We start from the raw sequence: 27,912 nt of genomic DNA, 5'->3' as shown, positions 1-27,912 counted from the left end.
ATGGCAGCAGCGAGGACAGCTTGGATAACAGAAAAAAATACTTCAATCGACCAAATAAAGAAGAAGAATTCAGCACAAGTGGCTTAGGAATGAAATAAATAAGAAGTACAGGGAAGACAAAGTGTAAAGACAACTGAAATAATATGGGAAAATATCATCCACTCAGTCCTTAAGATAGCAGGGGCAAATAAGTGCTAGGACTTTTATCACAATCAGCTTAGCAGTTCATGCATCCTAGTTGCCGACAGGTTTAATTTACAAAAGAGGGAAAAGAAAACTGAGGAAGTTCTAGAACACGATCAGTTACGTTTTAGGAAAGATAAAGGTACCATAGAGACAGAGGCTGTGATCGATTATTAAAGCAAGACTTACGAGAGATCAAGTCAGGTTCAGAGGATTTGCCAACGTAGGAAAATCAAATGACAGTTTAAAATACTGCAAGATGTTAGAAAATCTCAGGATCGTAGGTGTAAGCTACAGGAAAAGTCGGTAATATTTCATTTTTCCAAGAAACAAGAAGAAAAAAAAATGGGAATCGTAGACCAACAACCAAGTTTTCACATTAGAAAGGGAGTAACAGGAGAATGTAATCTTTCACACAGTACATCGAAGAATAAGATTGACTGAAGATATTGCTATCCTGATTGAAAGCCAAGAATATCTGTAGAACTTGTTGACTGGAATGAACAGTCTAATGAACACACAGGATGATCCGATAGGAAACTGAAGATATGAAAAGGAGAAAACTCTACAACCCCTTCAATTAATAAATCGGTCAAAATAAAAGTGCCAGAATTGACACATCTGATAAACTTAACATAAAAATTTTGGGCGAGGTAGTGAATGAAGTAAAGGAATTCTGCTACCCTGAAAGCATAAAACTCATAACGGAAATATTGAGGAAGACATAAAAACCAGACTAGAACAGGCAGGCGAAGTGGCATTCTCGCCCAAAACCCAAAACAAATCCACTATTATCAAACATTAGCTCTAATTTGAGGGCAAAATTTGGGACACAGGATTGTATGAAAGTGAAAAGAAGAAACTCGAGGCGTTCGAGATGTAGTGCTGTGGAAGCAATCTGAAAAATAGGTGGACTGATCAAAGAAGACATAAGGCGGTTTTCCGCAGAATCGGTGAAGAATGGAACATAGGGAAAACGCTGACAAGAAGAAAGAACAGCATTTTTTTCTTGCTCTTCCAGTCTTATTCTTGTTTTTCTGAAGTATTGCTTCCATCACGAACCGCAACCTCAGAACCGCCTCTGTAATTCATTTACATATTTACATATTCTCACATATTCTCAATCTTCTTTTCGATTGCCAGGAACTTGGATACATGAGCTGTTACGCTGATTGTGCGACAGTTCGCACAACTGCCCTTGCTACCTTCATGGTAATGCGATTATATTTTTCAGAAAGTGTGAGGTGTATCTCCAAACTCATACAACGTAGATTCTACACGCAACTTCAATCATTGTCTGGCTGCCACTTCGACTAATGATTTCAGAAAATTTTTATCTATCCCGTCCACCTTATCTGACCGCAGGTCTTCCAACGTTGTTTTAAGCTCTAACTACTTGGATCACCTATGTTTTCCACTGCAGCTCCAGTTTCTTTTCAGTGACGTCAACAGACAAGCCTTTCCCCTCGAGGATGCCTTCAGTGTATTGTACACACCTATCCATTCTTTTATCTGTTGATCAGTGGAATTAACTTTGCAGCCTCAAAGTTGATGCCCTTGCTTTAAATTTAACCAAATGTTCCATTGACTTTTCGTTACAATGAATCAGTCCTCCCGACGAACACATCTTATTATAATTCTTCACATATTTCCAGCAACCATTTCTCTTTGTGTTCCTTGTACTTCCTATTTATTTCGTTCCTAAGGGATTACATTGTTGTATTCCTCCATTTTCTTGAATATTTGTATACTTTCTTATTTTGTCAATCAGTTGAAGTCCTTTTTATGTTACTCTTCGCTGTTACCTACCTTATATCTACATTTGTCTGTGTAATTTCTCTGACTGCCCTTTTTACTGATGTCTGTTCTCTTCAAATGAATTGCCTATTGTGCAATTCATTAACGTAATATCTACAGCCTTGGATAAATTACAGCACACCACATCATATGCCCAGCGCTTCAGTATCTCACTTCATCCACATTGGTTCTTGTGGACCATTCTCTTAAGCTTCAGTCCACTATTCATCATAACTAAGTTGTAATTCGATTTTACGAGGACTATTCGTTTATTGAGGTCCGATCGGTGGTGAAATGGAAACCACAGTGAAAATCCAAGAAAGTTTGCACAGACGTGTTGAGCAGTGTTTCTGGTATGCCCTTCGATCATATCTTGTATGTCCTTTCATCTCTGTACGTAAAGATGCCTAGAGAATGATCTCTCCCCATGTGTGAGAGCATGCTGAGAGATTTCGCCTGGTATCCTGCAGCTCACATAACGTAACTGTCATACAATTCCTTCTTCATGACAGTTCTCGGCCGTACACTGCAGAGGCAGTGAGGAGGGATATGAAGATAACATTTTTGCACACATAACGAGCTGCAGACCGACGCAGAGAATTGTCGAGAAGAACAGGCAGCTGCCTTCTATGACAAGGGTATTGGAAAGTTAGTACAATGCTACGACAATGTCTAAGCCGTGGTTTCCATTTTGTGACCGACAGGACCACAGTAAAATAGCACTGGATACACCTTACAATCAAATATCTGATTTCGGAGTCTCTGTGTGGTCATGATGCAATCAGTGTTGAATTTTCCCATATCTCGGGCCTCTTCTAATCACACGGCCCATGGGGAAGCTTTCGATACTTAGCGACAGTTCCAAGTTAAAACAAAGAGTGACAATGAGAAAGATAGACTCGCCCTTCGTTCCTCTCAGCTCAAAGGCTAAGCCCGGTGCGGTATCGTTCTTGTTCTGCTGGCAGCCATAACTTAATGCAGCTGCGTACATAAAATTTTGATATTATTATAATGGAGTAATATGTTACTAGAATGGCGTAGAAATACTAGAAAGTAACGAATCCTGATTTTGCAAATCGTTAGATAAGTAATTTCTCCGAAATCGATGTTTTGGGATGCTTGACATCCGCATGAATTAAAAAAACATGGGGTTAACATTTTGGTAGTACGTGTATTTTGACTAAAAATGATATTACAGAACATTTCTTAAGCTTCATATATTCATTCCTGTACCTGTTATTATTATTATTGCTATTATTACTATAATTACTATTACTTCTATTACGAGTATTGTTATTATTATTATAACTATATACTGTTGATGTACTATACATGTTGTAATGTTCAATCCCTAAGGATGTCTGCTTAGATGTAAGAGAGAACATAAATGCCCTAATTTGACCATGTGAAATAAATAAATAAATAAACAAGAGAATCAAAATTTTCGAAATTCAATGTGGTTTGGAATCCACGTTTACCATTGCGTAGTGGCGCAGGGTCTATTCTTACTTTCTTGCAATTCATGTTTTCTGATCTATTGGGGTTTGCATTGGTAGTGGATCCATGTACTCTCCGTAGCGTGTGTTTAAAAGGTAGGTCTCAATAAACCTCCAGATGGGCTACTCAGGGCACCAGATGGCCTCAAATCTCCAGAAATTTCGAAAGAACGCCTTCTGGAGCTGTGCGTTGAAGTTTTGAAAACATGCAGCCTAGACGGCATCGCATAGTGTAGCAATTTCGTAGCCCATTCTTGTTCTCCATCTTCATTCAGAGCGTGCGGTGGACATTCCTGTCTTTCCAGACGACAGTCCCTAGCTTGACGACTACTCAGACGTCCTATAACGCATCCACTGGTTCGCTTAATCACACGGTTATAGTCTCACAGGAAATGTGACGGTCTGGAGCGTGAAGCACAACAGCCAACATCCTCGCAATTTGGTGTCTGTGCGGGATCTGATGAGTGGCTACTGGGTGTGGCACACCTGGAGAAACTTGTGGACACTCTCTTCCTCCCCGAACTCAGTTATCTAGGCTACAGGCAGTGAACTGTGCAGTAGTAGCGTCATCTTGCCCGCGGGCGACTAACTCTTTGTCTGACGTGCTTATCTGACATCAGGTGAAAATTGTTGTCAGAGTTCGTGTTCATTAGTAAGCATAATAAATGGTTTCGTCCGATTCGCTTATTACTTACTTCTACGACAGTAGTTTTCTATGAATTTTGACACTGTTGTCGGCGCCGACACAGTAATGTCATGTATGTATACATTATCTCAGGAGAGGTTTTCTTGATGGCGTGCCTTACTGAGAACATTGCGCGGTATTTAACAACATAAAACTTACCTAAAAGATACTCACCAGTTTTGTTCAAGTGTCGGACAGAAAACTTAATTTGTCGTCGGTAATAGCACCATCTCCTGACGATTATGGCTCTTGTGATGCGCCGAACAGTGTGCATTAAAGGGGAAAGAATACTGTCCCTCAGATGATCATTTGGCAGCGTTCCCAAGTTCCATTCCACGTCGTTCAACCTTTCAAAAGAAAATGGAATCAGCTGACATAATAAATGATATTATGAAACAGGACTGTATTTTCTGGAACAAAATAGAGAAAGCTAAACTCAACTGCCCCTTCCACAGTGTTTATTGTTTGCACTGAAAGAGTTCCAGGGCATTAAGGATTAAGCAAGGTATTGGTCTGAGTTATTCCGGTGTAAATTATGAAGGGTATACTAGTCTGTTGACACATTTTTGTAAACGGAGCAGCCTCTGCTGAAATCAAAAACGCCTGTGCACACATCCAAACTTCTGACAGGACTAGAACATGGTCTAGTACAGGAGTATCATTATAGACCTGTCTCTTTACACAACATACAGATATTCATACGCAATATATTCCCAGGGTAATGTCTAAATCTGAGAATCAGATCGTTGCACTCGGTGACAATTTGGGCAAGTCTCTCAGGCTACAATGCGCAGCTCTCCGCCATATTTCTCACTGTATGTTGCTGGCACCACACTCACAAGCAACACTTTCCATACAAGCTCACTTGTTGAGGATGTCTCCCTTGTGCCTTTCAGATATGGTAGGGTCTTAAGTATTCGTGAAGCGAAAGATCACACCCCGCAAATTTCTTCAGTTAATGGATTCTGGAACTCTCCGCGGTGCCTTTGATTCTCTTGGCGCCTTTGTCTAGTAGGAGCAATACTGGACAGAAGAGAGAACCATTGAGTGGGAGTTGACATGTTAGTGCTATTAATGCTCCTCAGGCCATCATTCTGTGTTATTTGTATGTGGGCTGTTCTACCATGCAGCGACACCATGTTCAGTAGCTGAGGACACAAGACAGGCTGCATCACTGCGTAGTGTATCTGAATTTTGTCCCCACTTGTTTCCGACGATGTGGTGTACTAGACTTACTATTGAGCCAATCTCGTTTCATCGGTTCGTGACCTAGTTACTTAGGGAAGTAGGTGTGGGAAACTTTTGATCCGATCTAATAGGATGTGTAAGTTCCTGTGTCAGTAAGATCCTGTGTCCCTCTTTCTTCTAGAAATGGAGGGCTATGACCCTCTTTTACTTGGATTTGGCACAAGTCTCCATTAACTCTCATTCATTATGATGTCAAATATGAGGACTACGTCGACCCAGAGAGTACTCAACCAGCTGCACACCATCAGTTTGGTTGCTTCGCGTCCATAAGAACAACACTACACATTCATCAGGATCCTGGTGTGTAAAGAAACTGAGAAAGGGAACACTTCGAACGGAACTTGGGTTACAGTGTCAGATTACTTTCACTGGGTATTATAGAACTTGTATCGAGCCTCGCAATCTTCGTAGAGGAGTGTGGAGGTGACCGGGTCTTATCCATGCAGTCCCACGGGCTTGGCTTGGGGTGGGGGTGCGGTGGCAGTTATGATTTGGGCTGGTACGATGAAGGGATAGGTGATACTTCTGACGGGTACCGACGGTAATATTAGCGCTACACAGTAGCCTTCAGCTTGCCGTCCAACTCGACACACAAGATTCCGGTGATGCTTCATCTTTCAAAAGGATACTGCGTGGGAACATCATGGTCTCCTCGTAAATAACTTTCTGCAGGCGATGGGTATCAAACGAATTGCGTAGCTAGTGGTGTCTGTTTTCAGGGAACCTAATGAGTCTACACTGTCGAGCCAAAACCCTATGACCACCTGTGTACCATTTCATTTCATGTATGTGTTATTTCTATGGAATAAAGACGGCTGAAATATTTGGCACCAGATTTCTAGCGCAATTCATTTGATTTCCGCAAACAAAGGGCTGCTGCTTGAGGGTGCGGCGTTAGCGAGTGGTAGCGACCCAGATGGGTTCCATCAGTCGATCTTTGCGGCCTAGATGACAGTGTGAGTTAACTGTCATGTTCCTCAAAACACTGTGCTACTGTTCTGAACAATTGTCTTGCTCAAAGATGACATCACCGTTGGGGAAGACGTAAAGCATGAAGCGATGCAGGTGAACCTCAGCTGTCTTTGATCACTATTACAGGCCCCATGCAAAGGCAGAAGAATATCTCCCATAGCATAATACTGTTCCCACCAGCCTGCTCCCGTAGCGCGCTGCACGTTTCGAAGCGCCATTCGCGAGTTTGACGGCGTTTGTGGAGTCGGCCACCGACCTGGTGTAGCAAAAACGTTATTCATACGACGAGGCCACGCGTTTCCATTGATCCAACTTGCAGTCTCGACTATCCCGTGGCCACTGCTTCGTAATTGACGATGTCGTTGCGTCAACAAGTAGGAGTCGTCTGCTATGGAGTCCTATGATCAAAAACGTGACAGGAATGATGTGCTACAAAACACTTGTGCGTGCACCAGCAGTGCGTTATTTCGGCCTCCGAATCCCAGGTTCTGTGGAGAGCCGTAGATGTCCAGCCACTTATCGTCCAGTGGTACTTTCACTGTCATTCTAGCACTTTCCATAGATGCTCAATACAGCAGCACGTGAACGTTCGACCAGCTACGCCTTTTTCGAGATACTCGTTCACAGGCTCTTGGTAATAATATCATGTTTGACAATGTTGCTCATGTTAGTATATTTCCCCATTTTCGGCCCGTTTCGTCTCTAGAATGATTCCCCATCCGCCTTTGATCCACTTCTTACTTTCCTTACCGTGTCACGTTCCCGCAACGCCAATAGGCGACATCCATCCTCGCGTTGGGCAGTGGCGATAGCGTTTTGGCGTATCAGTGTACTGGGACTGCTCCAAAGTTTTAATGCTTCGTTACAACCTGGATGATCACAGGAAGGCCGCCGTGGACGAGAAAGAGAGGCAGAAGCTGCAACAATTCGACCACCTAGTGGACAAAACAACTGAGAGGGGAATCCAAACACACTACACAGCATGGGGCGGGGCAACATGGTGATGAATCTTTCCTGGCAACAGACATCGATTTAACTGAGGTTGGAACCGACCTCATTTATTTTGGTTGTTGTTTCGCTCTTCTTTTACGGTGAGGTTGCATTTTTAGTTTCATAAGTCTGATTTTCTCACACTCTGCTGCACGGGAATGTAAGCCCGTTCGTGTTCCCAGATATAAGGGTTGAGCAAAACGTTTGATGATTAGTTTATTTACTACAAGTAACTGTTACCCTACCTATCACGAATGCTCTCTGTCTGGTGATTCCAGTACTGTATTGGCAGGGGGCGTGTGGGGGAGTCTTTGTTGGCTACTGACGGAGTTCCAAGTGCATTCTAGATAATGGGCAAAAGGACTCAAATCTCAATCATCACGAGCCATTTTATGGAATCAATATCTTCACGTAAGAAAAATTCAGAAACCTCTGCAGCGCGAAACGCATTCACATTAACTTCCATGAACAGAAAGCATTGACGAGCTCTGACTTGTTGCACATGAGACGGCGGTACCTCATCTCTGTACCTCTAGAAGTTTAAGCTATTCTGGCGGCCATCATTGAAAACCACTACGAGGCTTCTCCCAAGCAAATGCTCAGTTACCTTCGAACGAGTCTCTTTCAGCGTTTCTTCACTTTCCAGTATACCAGTTACTGCCTCTTTTTTGTAAGTGGACCATATGGCGAGAGGAATTACTGAAATTTAAATGGATGCAACTGTGAAAGAGAAGGCTCCTTTAATTGACGACCTAAAGAGCTGCAAACACGCTCGATACATTGTCGACCTGAATCTGTACTTTCTCTTTTCTTTGAATCATGTTTCCGTCTGTAGCAGGAAACAGATATTTCCTACAATGATAGCTTAGTCTTGAATCTTGTGGAAATCTTGTAAGTGATTTACAGTGGCTGGGCGTTTTGCTCTTTCCATAATTTCTGTTTTCCCAGTTACATTTAATATTGGAATACTGATGCACCAATATAATGAGGCAATGAAACTTAATTCCTACAGAAACTTTGCTTATGAGTGTTAATTTTTTACTTTCCAGTGTGGTGTTTGGTATGAAATGTACCCTCTTCCATGCACTTCATACTGATGGGTAGCGTGTAGAAGTGGATTTAAATACAACACCTAGTCTTATACATTCTTAGCATTCCCAGTGGCTTCCTGGGGACTACATCTCCGAACTACTGTCTTTCCTAGAGCACATGCTGTAGAGCCTTACTTCAGTTGATTGATTCGAAACATGCCCAGTTGTTGACTTTCTTACTCTTAACATGTTACTCGGAACTCCATCTAAGAAGTAAAGAAGAAGACGAAGACGAGGGTTTGACGTCATGTCAAGCACAGGGCCGTCGGAGGCGGAGCGCAGTCTTGAAATGAGGAAAGTTGGGGAAGGAAATTGGCCTTGTCCCTTGAGAGGATTTATGGAAATAATGGGCAGCTAACATGTGGATGTTGAAGCGCCGTCCTCCAGAACCTGCGGGCAGTGAATGTCTGACACAGCGCTACTTGCTGCACCTGCTTCGCTCTGTAGGAACTGTGGGGCTATGCCTGCAGCGACACACGCCAACAAATCTCTTCTTCTGGAATACTTGGTAGGTGCATATTATGTTAACGATAATATCCTATCCCAACAACAAACAAAACTTGCAGTCAACAAGTGCTAGAATGCTACACTGCCGGAAATACGACGTCAATTTTGATCCGATAACGGCATATGCTATCTGGGAGACAGTAGCTGTACCGATAATGGCTTTAACGTCGTGCGCCAAAAGACAGCGTAGTGGCATAGCTACCAGGCACACCACTTAATAGGGAATGCCCACAGAAAGAAGGCTCAGTGGTGCAAAGGTGTGAAGCAAGCACTCAACCACGCCACAGTGAGGCGTTAATGGTTCCTATGACCAACATAGCAAGTTTGGAAGGTGTCGAATCGTGGCCTTCCGAGTGGCAGGATGGTCCTTCCGGAGAACTGCCGCAACAGTAAGTCGCGCTACATCAGTTGTGCAACGACGCTGGTGTCAGTGGTCACGTGAACATCCTCACAGTCGTAGACAGGATTCTAGATGTCCACGCAACACAGAACCAGTTATTAACAGTTGGACAACAGGCTCCCACCCCTTTAGCCTGTCTTCCACTCACACCATAGCATCGACTTGCATGGCTGATTGGCTTCATCAGAGGATCACTTGGAAGATGGAATGGTGTGCTGTGGTCTTCAGCGATGAAAGCAGATTCTTCCTGCACCCAAGTGATGGTCGTTTATACGTATGATGTAGACCTGGTAAGCGCTGTCGCTAGAATGCATTCGTCCGAGACACACTGGCCACACCCCAAACCTTGTGGTCTGGGATGCTTGATGCTACAACTCTCGTTCACTTTTGGTGCTTCTGGAGGGGACTCTAACCAGCACTTGGTATGTGTAGGATGTTGTCAGGCCCCTTATTTTGTCATTCTTGCGACAGGAAGGTAATGCGTTATTCCAACAGAATGATGCTCGCTCAAACACTGCACGTGAAACTCAAAATGCCATGCAAGACCTTCAGCAACTTCCCTGGCCAGCACGGTTTCCGGACTTGTCTCCAATTGGGCACGTGTGGGATATGACAGGACGGGAAGTGGCTCGTGTGACTCGCCAGCCAACAACTCTCACAAAACTACATGGACAGGTCTGGCAGGTGGGATCCTGGGAAGCGATATCCATTGTGTCCCAGGATAACAAACGTCTTCTGTAAAATCGGTTGGATGCCAGACTCAGGGCCTGCACTGCCGCCTGTGGAGGCTCACTGTGTACTAATACGGCTGTTTCAGCAGGATGGATACCTCGTACCTCAGAGTCGCTTGTGCCATTGACCTGTAAACCTAATCATTTTATGTACTCCATATGAACTGTTGCAACAATGTATCTTGAGTGAATTGGAAATCACTAAAAGACTGAACTAAGTTTGTTTCCAGCAGTGTAACTTATTGAAATCATGTTTTTAACGATAATGATTTTCAAGAAAGCCTGCATTTACATCTGAAAATTTCTGTTAAATGTTACTTACGAGAAAAAACTTGTATCATACTATGTGGTGAGTTCAGGATTCAGATTAAATTGTATTCCACGTAGAGAGATTAAAGAAAACATTTGCGTTCTTCATTTATTTATTTTCCACTGTAAAATTCCAAAGAACAAAGTAAGAACATACTGTGTTGATCCTACAACACTGGTTATCACGACCATTATTTGCGTCTTTGATGATTTCCTTTTACAGGTGTCAGCGTTACGTGTGGTACCTCTCTGTCAATCCTGCTTTAGGATTTGAACTTGATAATATCTTCAGAGACGTCATATGAGAAGCTTAGAGTATCAGTTTAGCGAGTAGGGTGTATGAATCACAGTGCAATACCAAAAGACTTTGCCGTATAATGAAGATGGTGTGCTGCCCGCGCTGCTGAAGGAGAACGCACGCTGGCAGCAGCTGGCGAGCGGGCCATCTTGGGACCGTTTCAGAGGCGGGGCTTTCCCAGCGCCGCGTTCCCTGTCGAGGCACCAGTAAGAAAACGTCGCCTAACATCACAACGGCGGTTAGTGCGTCCATTGTGCCATGAGTCTCCATCTGGCTGGAAACTGTCTTCATAAACTTGGTTCGCCTTTGGCATATTACCTTGGCTCAGTGTCAGCTCAGTTCCGCTTGTATTAAAGGGAGCTCCAGTGTACCGAATTTTGGCTCAATAGCAACCTGTTTTGTGTCGTAGGGACTGGGTTACGGACATCCTACATCCTTTCTTACTGACAGCTTTAAAAGTGGTATTTTTTATTTATTTTTTATTATTTTTTTAAAATTTGTACAGATGTTTTCTACTCGGTGCTGACCATCATTCACAGGCTCCATGGTAATGTTGCCAATCGAATGACAGTTGTTGTGGTTGTCGTCAGTGGCGTCGATGATAATTTGGTTCCTATCTTTATTGTTAAGGTTTTGCCCACTGCTTGTTTTTGGGTGGCCCTGGTTAGACTATGCCTTAATTTTTTAAACTTCTGCTGATTAAAGTTTGGGTCTGATTTCTGTGGATGGGACAATCTGGATCTGAAATCAAAACGTGAGTTACGAAATTATTTTAAAAAGGAATGTGAACGCTGGCATAGACCTGAGAGTTTTAGGGGATACCTTTTAAACTGTGACATTAAGAGATGGGTACTGTCAGAGTTAAGTCTGAAATATTACTGTAGTAGTTATAAAGTTCGATATTTCCTTTCTTATTGGACTTGCTTTAGAGTAGCTATCAGTTATGTTATTAAACTGTAAATGTTAACTGGAGTTCGCTTCTTGATTTGGATATGATTTAAATTGATGCTATTTTGAATTGCCAACAAACTTCTTTCCTGACTGTCGTTACACACCTCTCAACCTGGCACCACAAGTACTAACTGGCACCACACTGTAGTAGCAAAGAGTTGTGTGGACGGCGGATAATTACTAGAGGTGAAAACGAGAATTTTTAAAATTTGAAATTTGTTTTGTTTTAGTATGGAGGCTTTACGTATTTCCCTTCCCTGTTCTAGAAACATCCTCCAGGCTGTGGCTAAGCCATGTCTCCGCAATATCTTTTCTTCCAGCAGTGCTATTACTACAAAGTTCGCAGAAGAGCTTCTGTGAAGTTTGGAAGGGAAGAGACGGCATTATGGCAGTACTGAGGGTATGAGGACGGGTCCTGAGTCGTGCTTGGGTACCTCAATCGACAGAGCACTTTCCCGCGAAAGACAAAGTTCTCGAGTTCGAATCTCGGTCCGGCACACTGTTGTAATCTGCCAGGAAGTTTCATATCAGTGCACACACCACTGCAGAGTGAAAATCTCATTATGGAATTTTTCTTCTATTTATTTCATACCCGACACAGATTCTTGCATTGCTACTACAGCTGTACCGTTAATAGCTCAGACTATTATGTACTCTGATGAGCCAAAACTTTATGAACACCAACTTAATAGCTTGTTTGGTCACCTTTGGAGCGAAATACATCGCTGATACCGCGTATGACAACTTAGGGACTACAGAGGATATTTGAGAGCAGGAGCTATTGTGATGGGCTGTTCAGGTCATCACCCAGTGAGAATCAAGCACTTCCCGTGCTTAGCGGAAGGACTGGTGCTGTCATTGTGCAATGTCTTCTGGAGTCTCTCCTGTACTGAACTTCGCAAACGCTCCACACCAACTTCAGTTAAGGAGAAGTAAATCGCTCGTTCTCTCGGTTCTTTTACCATGATTGTGAAGAGACTTCAATTTTAAACCGTTTATTGAAATATCGAGATCATTGGTCAAAAACAGTCTTGGCTGCAATTTTAATTTTTAATTTTTCAACTATGCGTTTCGCCTTATTTAGGCATCTTCAGGTTGATCTACATAGAGAACAAATACGTCTATTTAAGAATCGGACTGACTTTTGAAATGAATTGGTTGAGTGGCGACATTAATAGTAAAATGAATTGCTTGATATCTGATATGATCTATGAAACCACTGGATTGTTTTCTGGGCTTAACCAGAGGTTTATTAAACATTAAGCAGAATTCTAAGCAAAATTAAAGAGTTCAAAAGTGAAATACACTGGGAACCGAATAAACTGTTTCTAATTTAATAGATTCATTGACAAATGACATCTCAGAACTTAATAATAACTTGAAAGGACAAATTGGTTAAGTGGAACAGAAATGTAATAACGCTTATGTAACAGTGGAAAGTGAGGAAGTTGCTGAAGAGAACCAACAGTTTGAGGTAAAGTTGAATTCAGGTTCAAGAACATTGTATTGAAGAACAATGTGACAATAACCATAATATTTTGAAAAAAGGAACAAAATATAGGTGCAAAGAGTTTGGTGTGACCGTGTGAGCAAGAGTTAACAACTTGGAAAATAACTTGACGCAATGTAGTGCAGCTCTGAGTGATAACTTGCATCACCGTGATTGTAATTTTCAAAGAGTAGAACAAATTTTACCTAACAGTAATGGTCATGTGATGTACTGTGGTGTGGAGAATCATCTAGAATTGCATACGTTACCGACAGAAAATGTTTTGAGATTTGACCCTAATTAAACCGTGCTGCATAAGAAATTCTGGAGTAACTTTGAGGATGTATTGCCTATATTATGGAACAACATTCAGAAAATAGGCTCTGTGATATCGAAGTAAATGGCAGAAGCTCCTGTATGGGGAAACTTATCTGAAGTTAATTAACAGGTTTCTTTGAGGAATATTGGTTAAGCTGAAATAAATGTTAGTTTGATTCTAAAACACATTTGTGCAAAAGTGGGTAACAGCTTTATGCAACTGAGCACTGAATTACAAACTGAGAAGATTTTTATGGGAACTGAGAATAAGTTGCCTTTGTACTGGCCATACAAGGTAATTTCTGTATCCAGGGATGCCATTAATGAGTTTATTCTCTGTCTGGAGAGGGTAGAAGTCAGAGGAGAATGCACATAGAGATTATAGGCCTCACAATAGGCAAAATGAGGATAGGATCAAAGCATATGTAAATAGAATAGATGTACTACGATTGAATCATTCTAGGAGAAGGTATAGATGACGAGGCTATCCTGCTAGAAGTAGATATTGTGGCAGGGAACAGGGAAAGGAATCCCGATTACCAACAGCAGCAACCAACCGAATGAGATGAACGATATTCTAGACAGCCAGTAGAAAGTAGTACTAGCGTTCATGATAGCACAGAAGGTGAGGAAAATTAATAGGAGTCTGTAAAAGGGTTAGCATTTGCATACTGTACGAGCACATGTCAAATCCGTTAGCAAATCTATTTGTAATCCCACACCAAACAAAAATTTGCAATATTGGTGCAGTAAAACAGTTGTAATAGAAGCGAGAGATGAAGGCTATGTATTTTTAAGGGGAGCGTGGCAGATTTTCGTGAAAGAGAGGATAATAACAGCGATTATAGGAATTAGATTGACAAGGAACGAATTTTGGATAGTAAAATTTTAGAGCAGGATCATATTGTAAACTAGTTAAGTACCTGGCGTTGCCGTGGTATGTGTTTATTTCTCCTCTTTACGCCCCTATTCCCCCTTCTCTGTTTCACCTACTGCTGACACACTGTGCTTCTGCTCCTGCCCCTGCCTTCATCCACCTGCTGCTTTCCCCTCCCTATGCCCATCTCCTGCTCCCATTTTATCTGTCCGTTGGCTCCTTCCCTCATGTCACCTGAACTACATGCGAGTCGTACAGCAATATTATTTTGTAGGTACATTCAGCAGCATATTTGCATATTGTCTTGTAAATGTGTCGCAAATAGAATTAGTAGCAAAGAAGCAGTAAGTGTAAACATCATGACGTCATGCCTGACAAGACAGATTACTACATGAACAGCGGAAATGCAGTAAGCGAAAAACTTTTTACCTTTCACCGTCTTGTGAGTGTTGTCAACGAGACAAATTTCGTAACGGTTTGAAATTATGTGTAAATTTCGTTGCAAGCCACCAAGTTCTCCCGTTCTCAAGTACTGGACAGTGCGCGTAGTAGCTGTACTTTACGCAACGTGTACATTATGCAACAAATAGTGCGGAAGTATGCAATAAACACGTTGAAGATTACATAAGCCTTGCATTCAGTATTTTGAATCGTATCATGAAGCCGGCCGGGGTGGCCGAGCGGTTGTAGGCGCTACAGTCTGGAACCGCGCGACCGCTACGGTCGCATGTTCGAATCCTGCCTCGGGCATGGATGTGTGTGATGTCTTTAGGTTAGTTAGGTTTAAGTAGTTCTAAGTTCTAGCGGACTGATGACCTTAGAAGTTAAGTCCCATAGTGCTCAGAGCCATTTGAACCATTTTTTTCGTATCATGAAACATATATCAACCAAGAAAATAATTTTCTCATGTATGAAGAACACCGGAAGTCAAAGAGTAATTTGGTTTTTGAAAGGGTAAATATTTTTCCCCAATTCGCGTTATATTCTTCAACTTAGTATCTACTACCAACACTTTATAAAGTAGCCTATGTCCTTCCTCAGCATTCAGTCCATCTCAATATCAATTTTTTTTTCTAAATCGGATCAGCGAGTGACTAATAATTAATCTAAAAGTCATTGCATGACGCGGCAGATTTTCACGCATCTCAGCGTTGAAGACGTGATACATATTGATCTATTTTTGATGTTGTGATATATCTTGAAATATGTGTTGCACATAGATATAATTATGCAGGTACATTCAACGGTGTACGAGGTGCGACAATAAAGTAATGAGACTGATGTGAAAATATAAATGTTGCTTACCGTTTTAGTCAAGTTAAGTGTTGTCACCATCAAAGTAGTTCCCTTCTGATTGCACACACTTTCTCCGGCGCTTCTTCCATTGATGGTAACATTTCTGGAACTGATCTTCTGTAATATCCTCCAAGACCCTCTTCACAGCTTTTTGGACATCTTGTGCTGTTTGAAAATGGTGTCCCTTTGACAGCCGTTTTTACTCTTGGAAATAGAAAAATGTCGCACGGAGTGATATGTGGTGAATAAGGTGGCTGTGGTAGTACTGAAATTTGTTTTCAGGTTAAAAATTGCTGTACTGACAGAGCAATATGGGATAGCGCATTATGGTGATGCAGAATCCAATTATCAGCCATGTTGTCACGGACACGAAGAACTCTTTTACGAAGTCTTTCAAAAATTTCTTTGTGGTAATATTAGTTAACTGTTTGTCCATGAGGCACCCACTCTTTATGAACAATACCATTGGAATCAAAGTAGCACACAGGCAGGCATTTCACTTTTGACTTTGACATGCGAGCTTTTTTTGGTCTGGGTGATCCTTTGAGCACCATTGCGATCTTTGGCGTTTTGTCTCTGGATCGTACTGAAAAAACCAACTTTCATCACCAGTGATAGCATGGCTCAACAATTCTGGATTTATTTCCGTTTGCTCTAACAAATTGGCTGCCACATTTTTCCGTGTTTCTCGCTGTTATGGTGTGATTTTCAGTCAGAATCCAAGGAACAAACTAGGCAGCAACACTTTTGATTCCCAAAACTTCCATGAAATTTCGCTCTAACGCTATTCCCGATGTTATTCAGTCTGTATATTGAGCAAGCAGTAAAGGTTCAAATGGTTCAAATGGCTCTGAGCACTATGGGACTTAACTTCTAAGATCATCAGTCCCCTAGAACTTAAAACTACTTAAACCTAACTAAGCTAAGGGCATCACACACATCCACGCCCGAGGCAGGATTCGAACCTGCGACCGTAGCGGTAGTGCGGTTCCAGACTGTAGCGCCTAGAACCGCTCGGCCACCCCGTCCGGCAAGCAGTAAAGGAAACCAAAGAAAAATTTGGAGGAAGAATTAAAGTTCAGGGAGAAGAAAGAATAGCTTGAGGTTCGCCGATGGCACTGTATTTCTTTCAGAGGCAGCAAAATAGTTGGAAGAGCAGTTGAACGGAAGTGACTGTGTTTTCAAAGGAGTATATAAGGTGAACATAAACAGAATGCAAAATAAGGCTAATGAATGTAGTCGAATTAAATCTGGCGACGCAGGGGGACTTAGATTATGAAACGAGACACTGAAAGTAGTAGATAAGATTGGTTATTTAGACAGAAAAATAACTGATGCTGACTCAAATTGAGAGCATACAAAATATAAACCGTTAATGGCAAGAAAAGCGTTGTGAAGAAAAGAAATTTGTTAGCATCGAATATAGATTTAGGTTTTAGGAAGTCTGTTCTGAAAGTATTTTGGTGAAAGTGGAACATAGATGATAAACGATTTAGATAAGAAGAGAAGAGAAGCTTTTGAAATGTGATACTACAGAATACCGAAGATTAGGTGGTCATATCACAGGAATTACTGAATAGAACTGGGGAAAAAAGAAATTTGTGGCACAACTTGACCAGAAGAAGGGATCAGTTGGTAGGACACATTCTGAGACATCAAGGGTTCACCAATTTACTATTGGGTTGTACTATTGTGGGGGGGGGGGGATGGTAAAAATTGTAGAGAGAGACCAAGTGATGTATACAGCAAGCGGATTCAGAATTATGTAAGTTGCAGTCGTTATTCGGAGGTGAAGAAGCTTGCACAGAATAGGATAGCATGGAGAGCTGCATCAAACTAGTCTTTGGACTGGAGACCATAACAGCGAAGATAACAGCCAATACACGTACAGAGAATGAGCGGAAGTAGAAACCACTGAAATCCGAGAGATCGAGATAAGAACTGAAGAGTACAGGAAATATCGGCTCTGATAGAAACGCAGAAGAATGAGCTAAATTGGGTCTTGCAGAAGCCTAATGAAATATTTTATGAGAAGCTTAGTTCGCGGTTATGAATGTTATCTAACCACACACGAATATAACACTTCCTTTTAGGAAGCTATTTGCTGTGGATGATGTACATAAGGAAGCGCTAAGGGAATTGATTCAGGAAACGCTCAAATGGAAAGTTTTTGAACAGGGTATTAGTGTTTGTAATAATCCCCTATTTGTCTTTCCCTTAAAAGACAATGAATCACGCCTGCATTGGATGCAAGAGCTTTAAACAAAATGACATTACCAGTGAGTGGTAGTCCTAAAAATATAGAAAAATTATTACAGAGGTTTAAATGTGCAAAATTTTGTCACATCTATGAATGTAACTTATGGATACTGGAACCCACCATTAGCAAAAGAATGCAGGATGTACACACCTTTCCTATTTGTGAGATTGTCTTCTTTTTTTGTGTCTATTCCTAAGGGAACAAACTGCTGAGGTCATCGGTCCCTAGACTTACACACTACTTAAACTAACTTATGCAAAGAACAACACACACACGAGGGAAGACTCGAACCTCCGGCGGTAGCGGCAGCGCAACCCGTGACATGGCGCCTCAACCCGCGCGGCCCCTCTGCGCGGCTTTGTGGGTCTGTGTGACCATTAAAAGATGATAGTTTTTGAACTGAGAGTCAAAGCTCGCTCTTTAGTTAGGACAATGTCCTAAGCAATAGCTGACGAATTGTTAAAGAGGATTACAATCTACGTGGACGATGTGTTGATTTCGATTCCTAGTTGTTAAGAACATTGTGTGCTGTTGGATGCAGTTTTAGAAGCTATAGAAAGTGATGAAATAAAGTTGAAATTGTGCAAAATGCAATTTACGAGAAAAGAAAAGAAGTTCTTGGGATACGCTGTCAGTGGTGTAGGTATTTTACTGGATCCTGATGTTCATTCAGAGCGCCTTATTTGAGGACACCGTTAAGGAAGAATGTGCCATATAGACGGACAGAGGACTGTCAGCAGGTCTTTGGAGAACTCAAGGGAGCATTGTAAACAATAGGATTTTAAATCATCCTCAATTTTCCAAGCCTGTTTCGTCTAGGAGGTAGAAATGTTTCAGATCGAAACAGAAGGTGAAGGGCAAGTGCACAAAACCATAGCATTAGCGAGCTGATCTTTGCAACATGTACTGAGCCACCCTTTAGAAACAAACTACTCGTAGAACTAACACAGTATGAGCAGATTCTAGCAACACTGCGACACGTTAGAGAGAAAGCAACGCCGAACAGTGTAGCCTCTACCTTGGAACACGTCATTAACTGTGCAGACAAAACAATACCTAAGATCAACGACGTAATCTGTGTATTCAGGAATGATCGTCCATCCAGACACAACGATGGCAGGTATGCTTGGATGTTAATTTTCTCTCACTACATATCACACTATCACTACAACGACGCTATGTGCTGAAGGATTGCCACAATTAATATTTTAGTGGTATAATGGGGCTATTGGTAGCTGCCGGGATATGTTAATACTGGTCTTAATGAGGTATCTGGCTCACATGATATGACTAGGTTCGTAAGGTTAACTACTACCAAAGCTAACCTCAATCACGATGAAAAAGTACTATGCACAGGAGTATACGATGGATAGAAATCCAATATTTCAATTTAATACTTGCAGCGATAAACTAAAATCTTCCAGTATATGAACTGGCAATATGATGGCGAATTTCGCTAAGCAACACCGTAAAAGATATGCTACCAACGAATAAAATTACTAAATGCCGGCTGTCTATCTCTCTGATTCCACTTAAATGCTTTTCCTATCGAAGCTGCAAAGTATCACGTAAATACATCATCTCAACGTAGGCTTTTTAAGTACGTGGGTGAGTCAAATGAAAGTCTTAAATATTTTTTAAAATATTGTTTATTGTGCAGAAGTGGTACAAAGCTGTATCACTTTTCAACATAATCTCCCCCACGCTCAATGCAAGCCCCCGAGCGCTTACAAAGTGCATAAATTCCTTTAGAAACAATTCCTTTGGTAGTCCTCGCAACCCCTCATACACCGCGTGGCGTACCTCTTCATCAGAACGGAACTTCTTTCCTCCCATTGCGTCTTTGAGTGGTCCAAACATACGAAAATCACTTGGGGCAAGGTCTGGTGAGTATGGTGGATGGGAAAGACACTCAAAATGCAGGTCTGTGATTATTGAAACTGTTGTACGGGCTGTGTGGGACCTTGCATTGTCAAGTTGCAAAAGGACACCTGCTGACAGCAATCCAGGTCGCTTTGATTTGATTGCAGGCCGCAGATGATTTTTAGGAGATCTGTGTATGACGCACTGGTGACAGTGGTCCCTCTAGGCATGTAATGCTCCAAAATGAAGCCTTTTTCGTCCCAAAAGAGAGCATAACCTTGCTTGCTGATAGTTCTGTTCGAAACTTGTTTGGTTTTGGTGATGAGGAGTGGCGCCATTCCTTGCTCGCTCTCTTCGTTTCCGGTTGGTGGAAGTGAACCCAGGTTTGGTCCGCAGTAACGATTCTTGCAAGGAAGCCATCACCTTCTCGTTCAAAGCGCCGAAGAAGTTCTTCGCAAGCATCAACACGTCGTTCTCTGATTTCAGGAGTCAGCCGCCGTGGCACCCATCTTGCAGACACTTTGTGAAACTGGAGCACACCATGCACAATGTGGTGTGCTGACCCATGACTAATCTAAGGTCAACGGAATAAAAACCTAAAGTGCTCTGCATAGAAGGTTGCATGAAAACCACGTTCGACATCTGTTTGTAAATTGGAGATTGCACTACGAATTTGTAAGTCAGCTGCTACAAACAATTGTTCACTGACTGCTCTTTCACGCACCTGAAAAGACTCATTTATTATTTACGGTCATCCATTACGCAGGACTGAGTCAACAGTGTTGAAGTGGTCTCTATGAACTCTTACATAACGCAGCAACTATACTGTGAAGATGTGTTTGAGGAATTCACTACAGGGGAAGCACTCTTTGCTGATGTGAATGTGCTGGGTTCAGTACGCATATATTTATTATTATTATTACGAGGGCGTTCAGTAAATAATGCAACGCATATTTTTTCGTGGCTAATGCAGAATTTGTTGTGGAAGAAGCGTGAGTATTCTCGCTTCTACAGTTATATGTTACAACAGGTGGCGGTGCAATACGTAGCCTTGAAAATTGAGTGTAAAACGGAGGTGCGTTCCAAGCAGAGAGTTGTCACTGAGTTTCTTTTGGCGGCAAACCAAAGACGCTCGCTCTACGTCTACTGAGACCAGGCAGTGGACAAAAGCACGGTGAGTCGTTGGGCGAGGCGCCAGTTATCTTTGCAACAAGGTCGAGCAAACCAGTCCGAACTCCCGCGTGCTGGAAGAGTGCATACAGCTGTGATTGCTGCAATGTTGGAACCTGCGGACACTCTCATTCGAGGTGATGGACGGAAACACTTCGCTGCACAATTGCACTTCTCTGTTGGTAGTGCGGACACACTCGTCCACCCGTTGGGGTACACGGAGGTGTGTTCCAACTGGGTTCCTCGCCACCTAACAGAACACCATAAAGAGCACCGCAGGACCGTCAGTGAGGAATTGCATGCACAGTACGAGCCTGATCGTGACAATTCTTTCATCGAACATCGTCATACGTGATAATACATGTGATCATCACATCCGGCAACAAAGCAGCAATCCATGGAGCGGCACCATCCGTCTCTCTTCAGATCAAAAAGTTCAAAGCCGTCCCCTCAGCCGGTTAAGGGATGGCGACTGTCATTTGGGACTCTGAAGGGGTTATTCTGATTTCCTCTCTGATAATACAACGATCGTCTCCTAGGTGTACTAAGCTACCCTTAGGAATATAAAAAAACGACTTCAGCACGTTCGTTGCCATAAAAACGCAAAAGAGCTTTTCCTTCTCCACGAAAATGCAAGGCCTCACACAAGCCTGCGCTCCCGAAAAGAGCTCACAAAACTTCACTGGAGCGTTCTCCCTCATCCACCCTGCAGCCCGGATCTCGCCCCTTCAGACTTTCATATGTTTGTCGGAGTGAAGCATGTACTCCGCGGGTAGGAGTATGTGAATGATGGGGATGTTATTGGTACAGCGAGACGTGGGATCCAATGTAGACCAGTAGAGTGATACCATGCGGGCATACAGGCCCTGCCAGTTAGGCGGTGTTATGTCGTCGTATTGAACGGAGAGTATGTTGAAAAATAGATTTTTGCAGACAAAGGGGTGGAGGATGATATGGTGTATTGGAATCGTGAATAAAACCAAGCCAGCAGGTGTGGCCGAGCGGTTCTAGGCGCTACAGTTTGGAACCGCGCGACCGCTACGGTCGCAGGTTCGAATCCTGCCTCGGGCATGGATGCGTGTGACGTCCTTAGGTTAGTAAGGCTTCAGTATTTCTAAGTTATAGGCGACTGATGATCTCAGACGTTAAGTCCCATAGTGCTCAGAGCCATTTGGACCATTTGTAATTGCGCTCCGCGACAGAAGGTGCATTAAGTGTACTCCGAAGGGACACCGTTGTTTTGTCTTGGTATAACATATCAACTAACGCAACACTGTAGCCATTATTACGGACGATACACTTTAGATTGTCAAGTTCTCTGTTAACTGCGTCGTCAGATAATGGCAATTCCCATACATGCGTGATCATTGCTCTAAAAAACGTAAATCTTAAGATCTTGTATTTTGGGCAAAAGGGTAAGAAGTTAAACATTTAGGAAGAAATTGAAAAATTTAGGCATATGGACGACAAAGATTTGTCCCTCCTTAACGACCAAATATATGGCGCCAGTGAGGCCTTTTTTTAAGTTGTGAAATCGGTACTATTAACGTAATATTGGGGCTCTCGTAATTCTGCAGAAATATGAGCCCTGTTCGTCTGCGGCCTTATGTCGTCTTGTAAGCCAAGCCATTAGGGGTTTTTGACTCAAATATGATACTTGCGAGTTTGTCGCTTTAAAAGTCGACGAATTTTACACATTTCAATGTAGCTATAAAATGGAAATGGGGAAAAAGTTTACCAACATTACCGCGGAAAATACTGTAAGAAAGCCCCCCCCCCCCGAAAAAGTTTTGTTAGTTCATAACTAAAATTGCCCATAAATGGCAAAGAAATGTAATTGTGCGGCGGCCGCTGTGGTCGAGCGGTTCTAGGCTCTTCAGTCCAGAACCACGCGACTGCTACGGCCGCAGGTTCGAATCCTGCCTTGGGCATGGATGTGTGTGATGTCCTTAGGTTAGTTAGGTTTAAGTAGTTCTAAGTTATAGGGGACTGATGACCTCACAAGTTAAGCCCCATAGTGCTCAGAGCCATTTGAACCATTTGAATAAAACCAACCCGCTGTCAGAAAAAAAATATTGCATTGCTTAGTGAACGCCACTCGTATTATTAGCAGCAGCAGTAGCTGTACAAGTCAATTACGAACAGAAGTAATTTACTTGCTGGTACACTTATGTCGAAATGAGGGTCAGAAAGCTTTTTCTCTGCCTGGGAACGGAAAATATCTAAGTAATCCCGTGTCACACAGCCACGTTGAAGCAGACCAAGTGCTGTATAATGTGTGAGATACAGAGGCGAGCGAGTGCACCAGGACTTACACCAGTTCACTGCTAGTAGCGCCACGTCACCTTAACGCGTCTACATGTAGCGCACAAGTATTGCACCACAATTTAGTATGAAATTAAAAGTCAAAATTTATGTTTAAAACTTTAAATTATAGTTTAGTGTAATAATGTTCCACACCAAGTCTTGATGTTCTAAACTTAATAGTTTACGGAAAAATGCCGTTTTAAGAGAAAAATCAGAGGCGCTAAATAATGACGCTAGGAAGCCAGAATTTGGTCAGAAGGTGCAGTTAGAAGTTAGAAGTAAGTGATGCTGGTTTCCAAAACCATAAAACAAAAATTAACACCAGAATCCACGTTTTTCGGAAAAATCAGAGGCGCTAAACAATGGACTTAGAAACTTGAAAATTTGTTTTATGCTTCAGTACACCCTAAAAATAGTAACAGAGAGTCCACGTTAATCTACCTCTTATATATTTGAGTAAATAAATAGAAACTAATTTTGTAACTAAAATGTATCTAGGTGTTGTAGATTAAGTACTTGAAATTTTAATGATAGAGGATTTTGGTTAAACCAGAGGATCAAATATATCAAATAATAGAGCTACACCAAGTTTAAGACTTGTAACATAAATAGCAACTGATATAAGTCTTAGCAAAGGTATGGTTCAGAGGCAACAATCTACCATTAGTTCCACTAAATAAATTCTATTAAGCAAAGTTTTCATTCTAGCGAGCTGAAACTTTCTACGTGCTTTCAAACTGCTTATCTGCATACCAGCAAAAATTAAGAAGTTTCTGAAATAATTGGTAATTATATTATTAAAGATTATGTGCCCGAGATAGCGGTCGTTTGTAGACTGCCGCCGAATGCAAGTAGACAGAGACAACTGATATTTTCTCGGCAGTCCGCACCGGCACCTTATAAATACAGCCCCTGAAGCAGTAGGAAGGTTCGCTTCGCTCTCAGACACTGTGACGTCCACGCCAGTTAAACGTCTGGTCGCGCTCTGCCTCGGATGACGTCAGAACCGAACTGTGACAAGCGCGTATTTGGGAGTGAAAACGTATAGTGAACTCGCGAGGACTGTACACCTTCCTGGATCGTTTAGAATTCGGTAAAGTAACTGTTAGTGCGCCGTCCGTGTGAAATTCAATTCCGCGGGGCAAGTGGTGAATTTATTTCCACTTTTATGGCGAGCATTAATTTTTGAACATTTATTGGGAACTTTCAATTGAGTGATGCTAGTCAGGGCGAAAAACAATCTGGTAGGAAGTTACCGTAGAGGTCGCCTCTGAACTGCCAAAGGTGCTGTTAGATTAGAAATACTTGTTTTCAATTGAACATAAAGCAATTTTAAGTGTTGTTTGTGAGAAACTTTAATTAAATTAAATCATGATTGGAACTTTAAACTTTTACTGAAGTCATAGTCCTGATCCCGCAAACAAATGGGAAATAGACACTTTTATTTCAGTGGGCTGGACCGGAATGTGGCCGTGCAGACTGGAAACTAAGGTCAGTATGTTTACTTTCCCTTTCTGGCTGACCACCAAATTAGTTGCCAGGCTCACGTGATTAAAGACGGCATCAAAACATTAAACCAGTGAAGTAGCTTACTCGCCGTCCCACAACGTGACCCTCGGCTGCAGTCATCAGTCGTGACGATGTGGAGGTAATTGCTGTGTGGATGTGCCAGTTCCTTGTATCTTTAGTATCTCTGCATCGACCCATCTCAGTCGTGTTGATGATTGTGATGTATCGACGCGGAGATATTAAAGAATGGCAGAAAGCGGCTATTGCGTTTCGAACTGCCCATGACTGTACCATGAAAGTAGTTACCGATTTTCTGGTGTATCAACGTGGACCGTCCAATATGTGTGTAAGGAGTGGTGTACCAGTCGCTACCACTTGACGCTGCGTAACGGCAGTGATCTTAAAATGATCGTAGCCGGCAGATGGCGGAGACGAGTGACACTCCTGGTCAATGGCAGGGTGTTTCCAACACGACACGAATTGTGCTGCCATAGAAAGCAGGGTGGCCTCAACCATTTTCCGGGCTAGCATCACGAAGGGAGTTGCAGAGACCAGAAACTTTGAGTCGAATGCCTGGAGAAATGCCGTTGCTCGCAATTGCATAGTTAAGATACGCATCTCCAGTGGGCTAGTTAACACAGGCAGCGAGCTGCAGCTGTGGGGAGGCATTTAGCGTGAACCGATATGTTGCTATTTCAGCTCGTCTGAAATGATGCGAGGCGCCCAGGACACCGACGGCCATGAGAGACGTTTACCCTGCTGTGTGCAGAGGGCTAAGCTCAGGTCCAAAGTGGTTCTGTGATTATTTTTTTTTTTTTGGGGGGGGGGGGGGGTTAGTTTTCCTACCGCCACTTGGACCAGCTGTTTCAGGTTACCGTGGACACGAACCACGGTTTCCTCATCCTCAGTCACCAAACGATCCCCTTTCTCCTATATTTTTGTGATAAGTGTGCCGTGGACACTCTCATCTTACAAGATGAGAGAAGCAGCCATGTCTATAGGGCCGCACGCACACATTCCTGGTCTGACAAACGCTCAGTCAACCCACCACACCTTGAGTGGCGCTCTGAATCACCCGATGATTATCTCGTGCAAATCATCTGGGACTAGTTTTACCACTGGGCGAAAAAAAGCAACGAAGAAAGTGGAAATTACAGAATGGCAATTTTACCGAATGATCGTCAGGGGGTAACTTCCGCTGTGTGTTATGGAACTGAAGAAACTTGTGGAGTTTCTTGCCCGCCCAGTGGAGGCCGCTGTGAAAGCTAAAGGCGATGTCTACTGTATATCTACATCTGCATCCATACTCTGCAAGCCACCGTGTGGTGCGGGACGGAGGGTACCCTGTACCACCACTAGTCATTTTCTTTTCTGTTCCACTCACAAACAGAACGAGGGAAAAACGACTATCTGTTTGACTCTGCACGAGCCGTAATCTCTGTGATCTTTTCTTCATAGCCCTTACGCGAGATGACTTTGGCGACAGTAGAAATATTTGGCAGTCAGCTTCAAATTCCGGTTCTCTAAACTTTCTGAATAGTGTTTCTCGAAAAGAACGTCGTCTTCCCTCCAGTGATTCAAAAATGGATCAAATGGCTCTGAGCACTATGGGACTTAACTGTTGAGGTCATCAGTCCCCTAGAACTTAGAACTACTTAAACCTAACTAAGATAAGGACGTCACACACATCCACACCCGAGGCAGGATTCGAACCTGCGACCGTAGTGGTCGCGCGGTTCCAGACTGTAGCGCCTAGAACCGCTCTGCCACTCCAGCCGGCCCCAGTGATTCCCATTTGTTTTTCCGAAGCGTCTCCATAGTACTTGCATGTTGTTAGAATCTACCAGTAACAAATCTAGCTGCCGGTTTCTCAATTGATTCGATGTCTTCCCTTAATCCGACCTGCTGCAGATCCCAAACACTCGAACAGTCTTAACAACGACTTGCACTGGTGTCCAATATGCAATCTCTTTCACAGATGAACCACACTTCCTTAAAATTCTCCCAATAAACCGCCTTCCCTACTACAGTCCTTATATGCTCATCCCATTTCATTTTGGTTTGCCACGCTACACCTAGATATTTATTCATCATGACTGTGTCAAGCAGCACACTACTAATACTGTAGTCGAACATTGGTTTGTTTTTCCTATTTATCTGCATTACCTCACATTTTTTTACGTGTAGAGATGGCTGCCGTTCATCACAATAACTCCAAATTTTGGCTTACTCATCTTGTATCCAGACCTTCCCATACACCACAGCATCATCAGAAAACAGCGGCCGACTGCTGCTTACCCTGTCCGCCAGATGATTTATGTATATAGAAGATAGCAGCTGTCACCTCACAATTCCCTGTGGCACACCTGACGATACCTTCATCTCTTATGAACACTCACCGTCGAGAACAACATACTGGGTCTTATTACTTAAGAACTCTTCTAGCCACTCACGTATCTGGGAACCTAGTCCGTATACTAGTACCTTCGTTAGCAGTCGGCAGTGTGGCACCGTGTCACGTGCGTTTCGGAAACCTAGGCATATGGAATCCCTCTGATGCCCTTCATCAAAGGTTCAGAGGATCTCACGTGAGAAAAGGGCAAGCTGGGTTTCGCATGAACATGGATCCTGCAGTAAACCTATGTTAAAGATAATGGCCTGTAATTTTTCGGGTTCGTTCTTTTATCCTTCTTATACGGGACATTTCATAAATAATACAGAGGTTGGTATTACTGCGGATGGTTTGATGCAACAACAACGAGAATTACGTCAAATTTAATTGGTAGTTTGAGGAAGAAGCACAGTTTTTGTTTTTTCGATGTGTACTCTGATCTGAAATTGACGAGATGTGGAAATGGACCCTGTGGGGGACTTCCATAATGTGACTGTTGAAGATCAGACGTCGTACATCAAGATCCACAGTGCGTTAAGTGAAGTTTGTGGTGAGTTTACAGTGCACCCTAGTACAGTTTCACTTTGCATTAGTCGTTTCAGTGGAGGTCGTATGAGCGTAGACGACAATCCAGAACTCAGAAGGCCAAAAACGTCAACAGAAGAACGAAGTGCGGAACTTGTGGCAGACGCTCTTCAAGAAGATAGCTGTACGACTTGTGAGTAACTCTCTGAAGCCACAAGAATTCCCACAAACTCGATATTCTGTATTAT

At 42.6% G+C, this 27,912-nt stretch overlaps 1 protein-coding gene across 3 annotated transcripts in view; it reads right to left on the bottom strand.

Moving 5' to 3' along the window:
- The window catches only part of LOC126457710 (uncharacterized), a 95,410-nt gene that overhangs the window by 52,905 nt on the left and 14,593 nt on the right, over positions 1 to 27,912 (bottom strand). For all 3 annotated transcript variants that reach the window (XM_050094240.1, XM_050094241.1, XM_050094242.1), the window contains exon 3: positions 4,336 to 4,508. In XM_050094240.1, coding sequence (XP_049950197.1) covers positions 4,336 to 4,508 — 173 coding nt within the window. The remainder of the gene's footprint in view (positions 1 to 4,335; positions 4,509 to 27,912) is intronic.

This window comes from Schistocerca serialis, chromosome 2 (assembly GCF_023864345.2).
Source record: "Schistocerca serialis cubense isolate TAMUIC-IGC-003099 chromosome 2, iqSchSeri2.2, whole genome shotgun sequence".
NCBI classification, from domain to species: domain Eukaryota; kingdom Metazoa; phylum Arthropoda; class Insecta; order Orthoptera; family Acrididae; genus Schistocerca; species Schistocerca serialis.
Note: the sequence above shows the minus strand (reverse complement) of the source record. Positions and strands in the feature narration are given on the sequence as shown.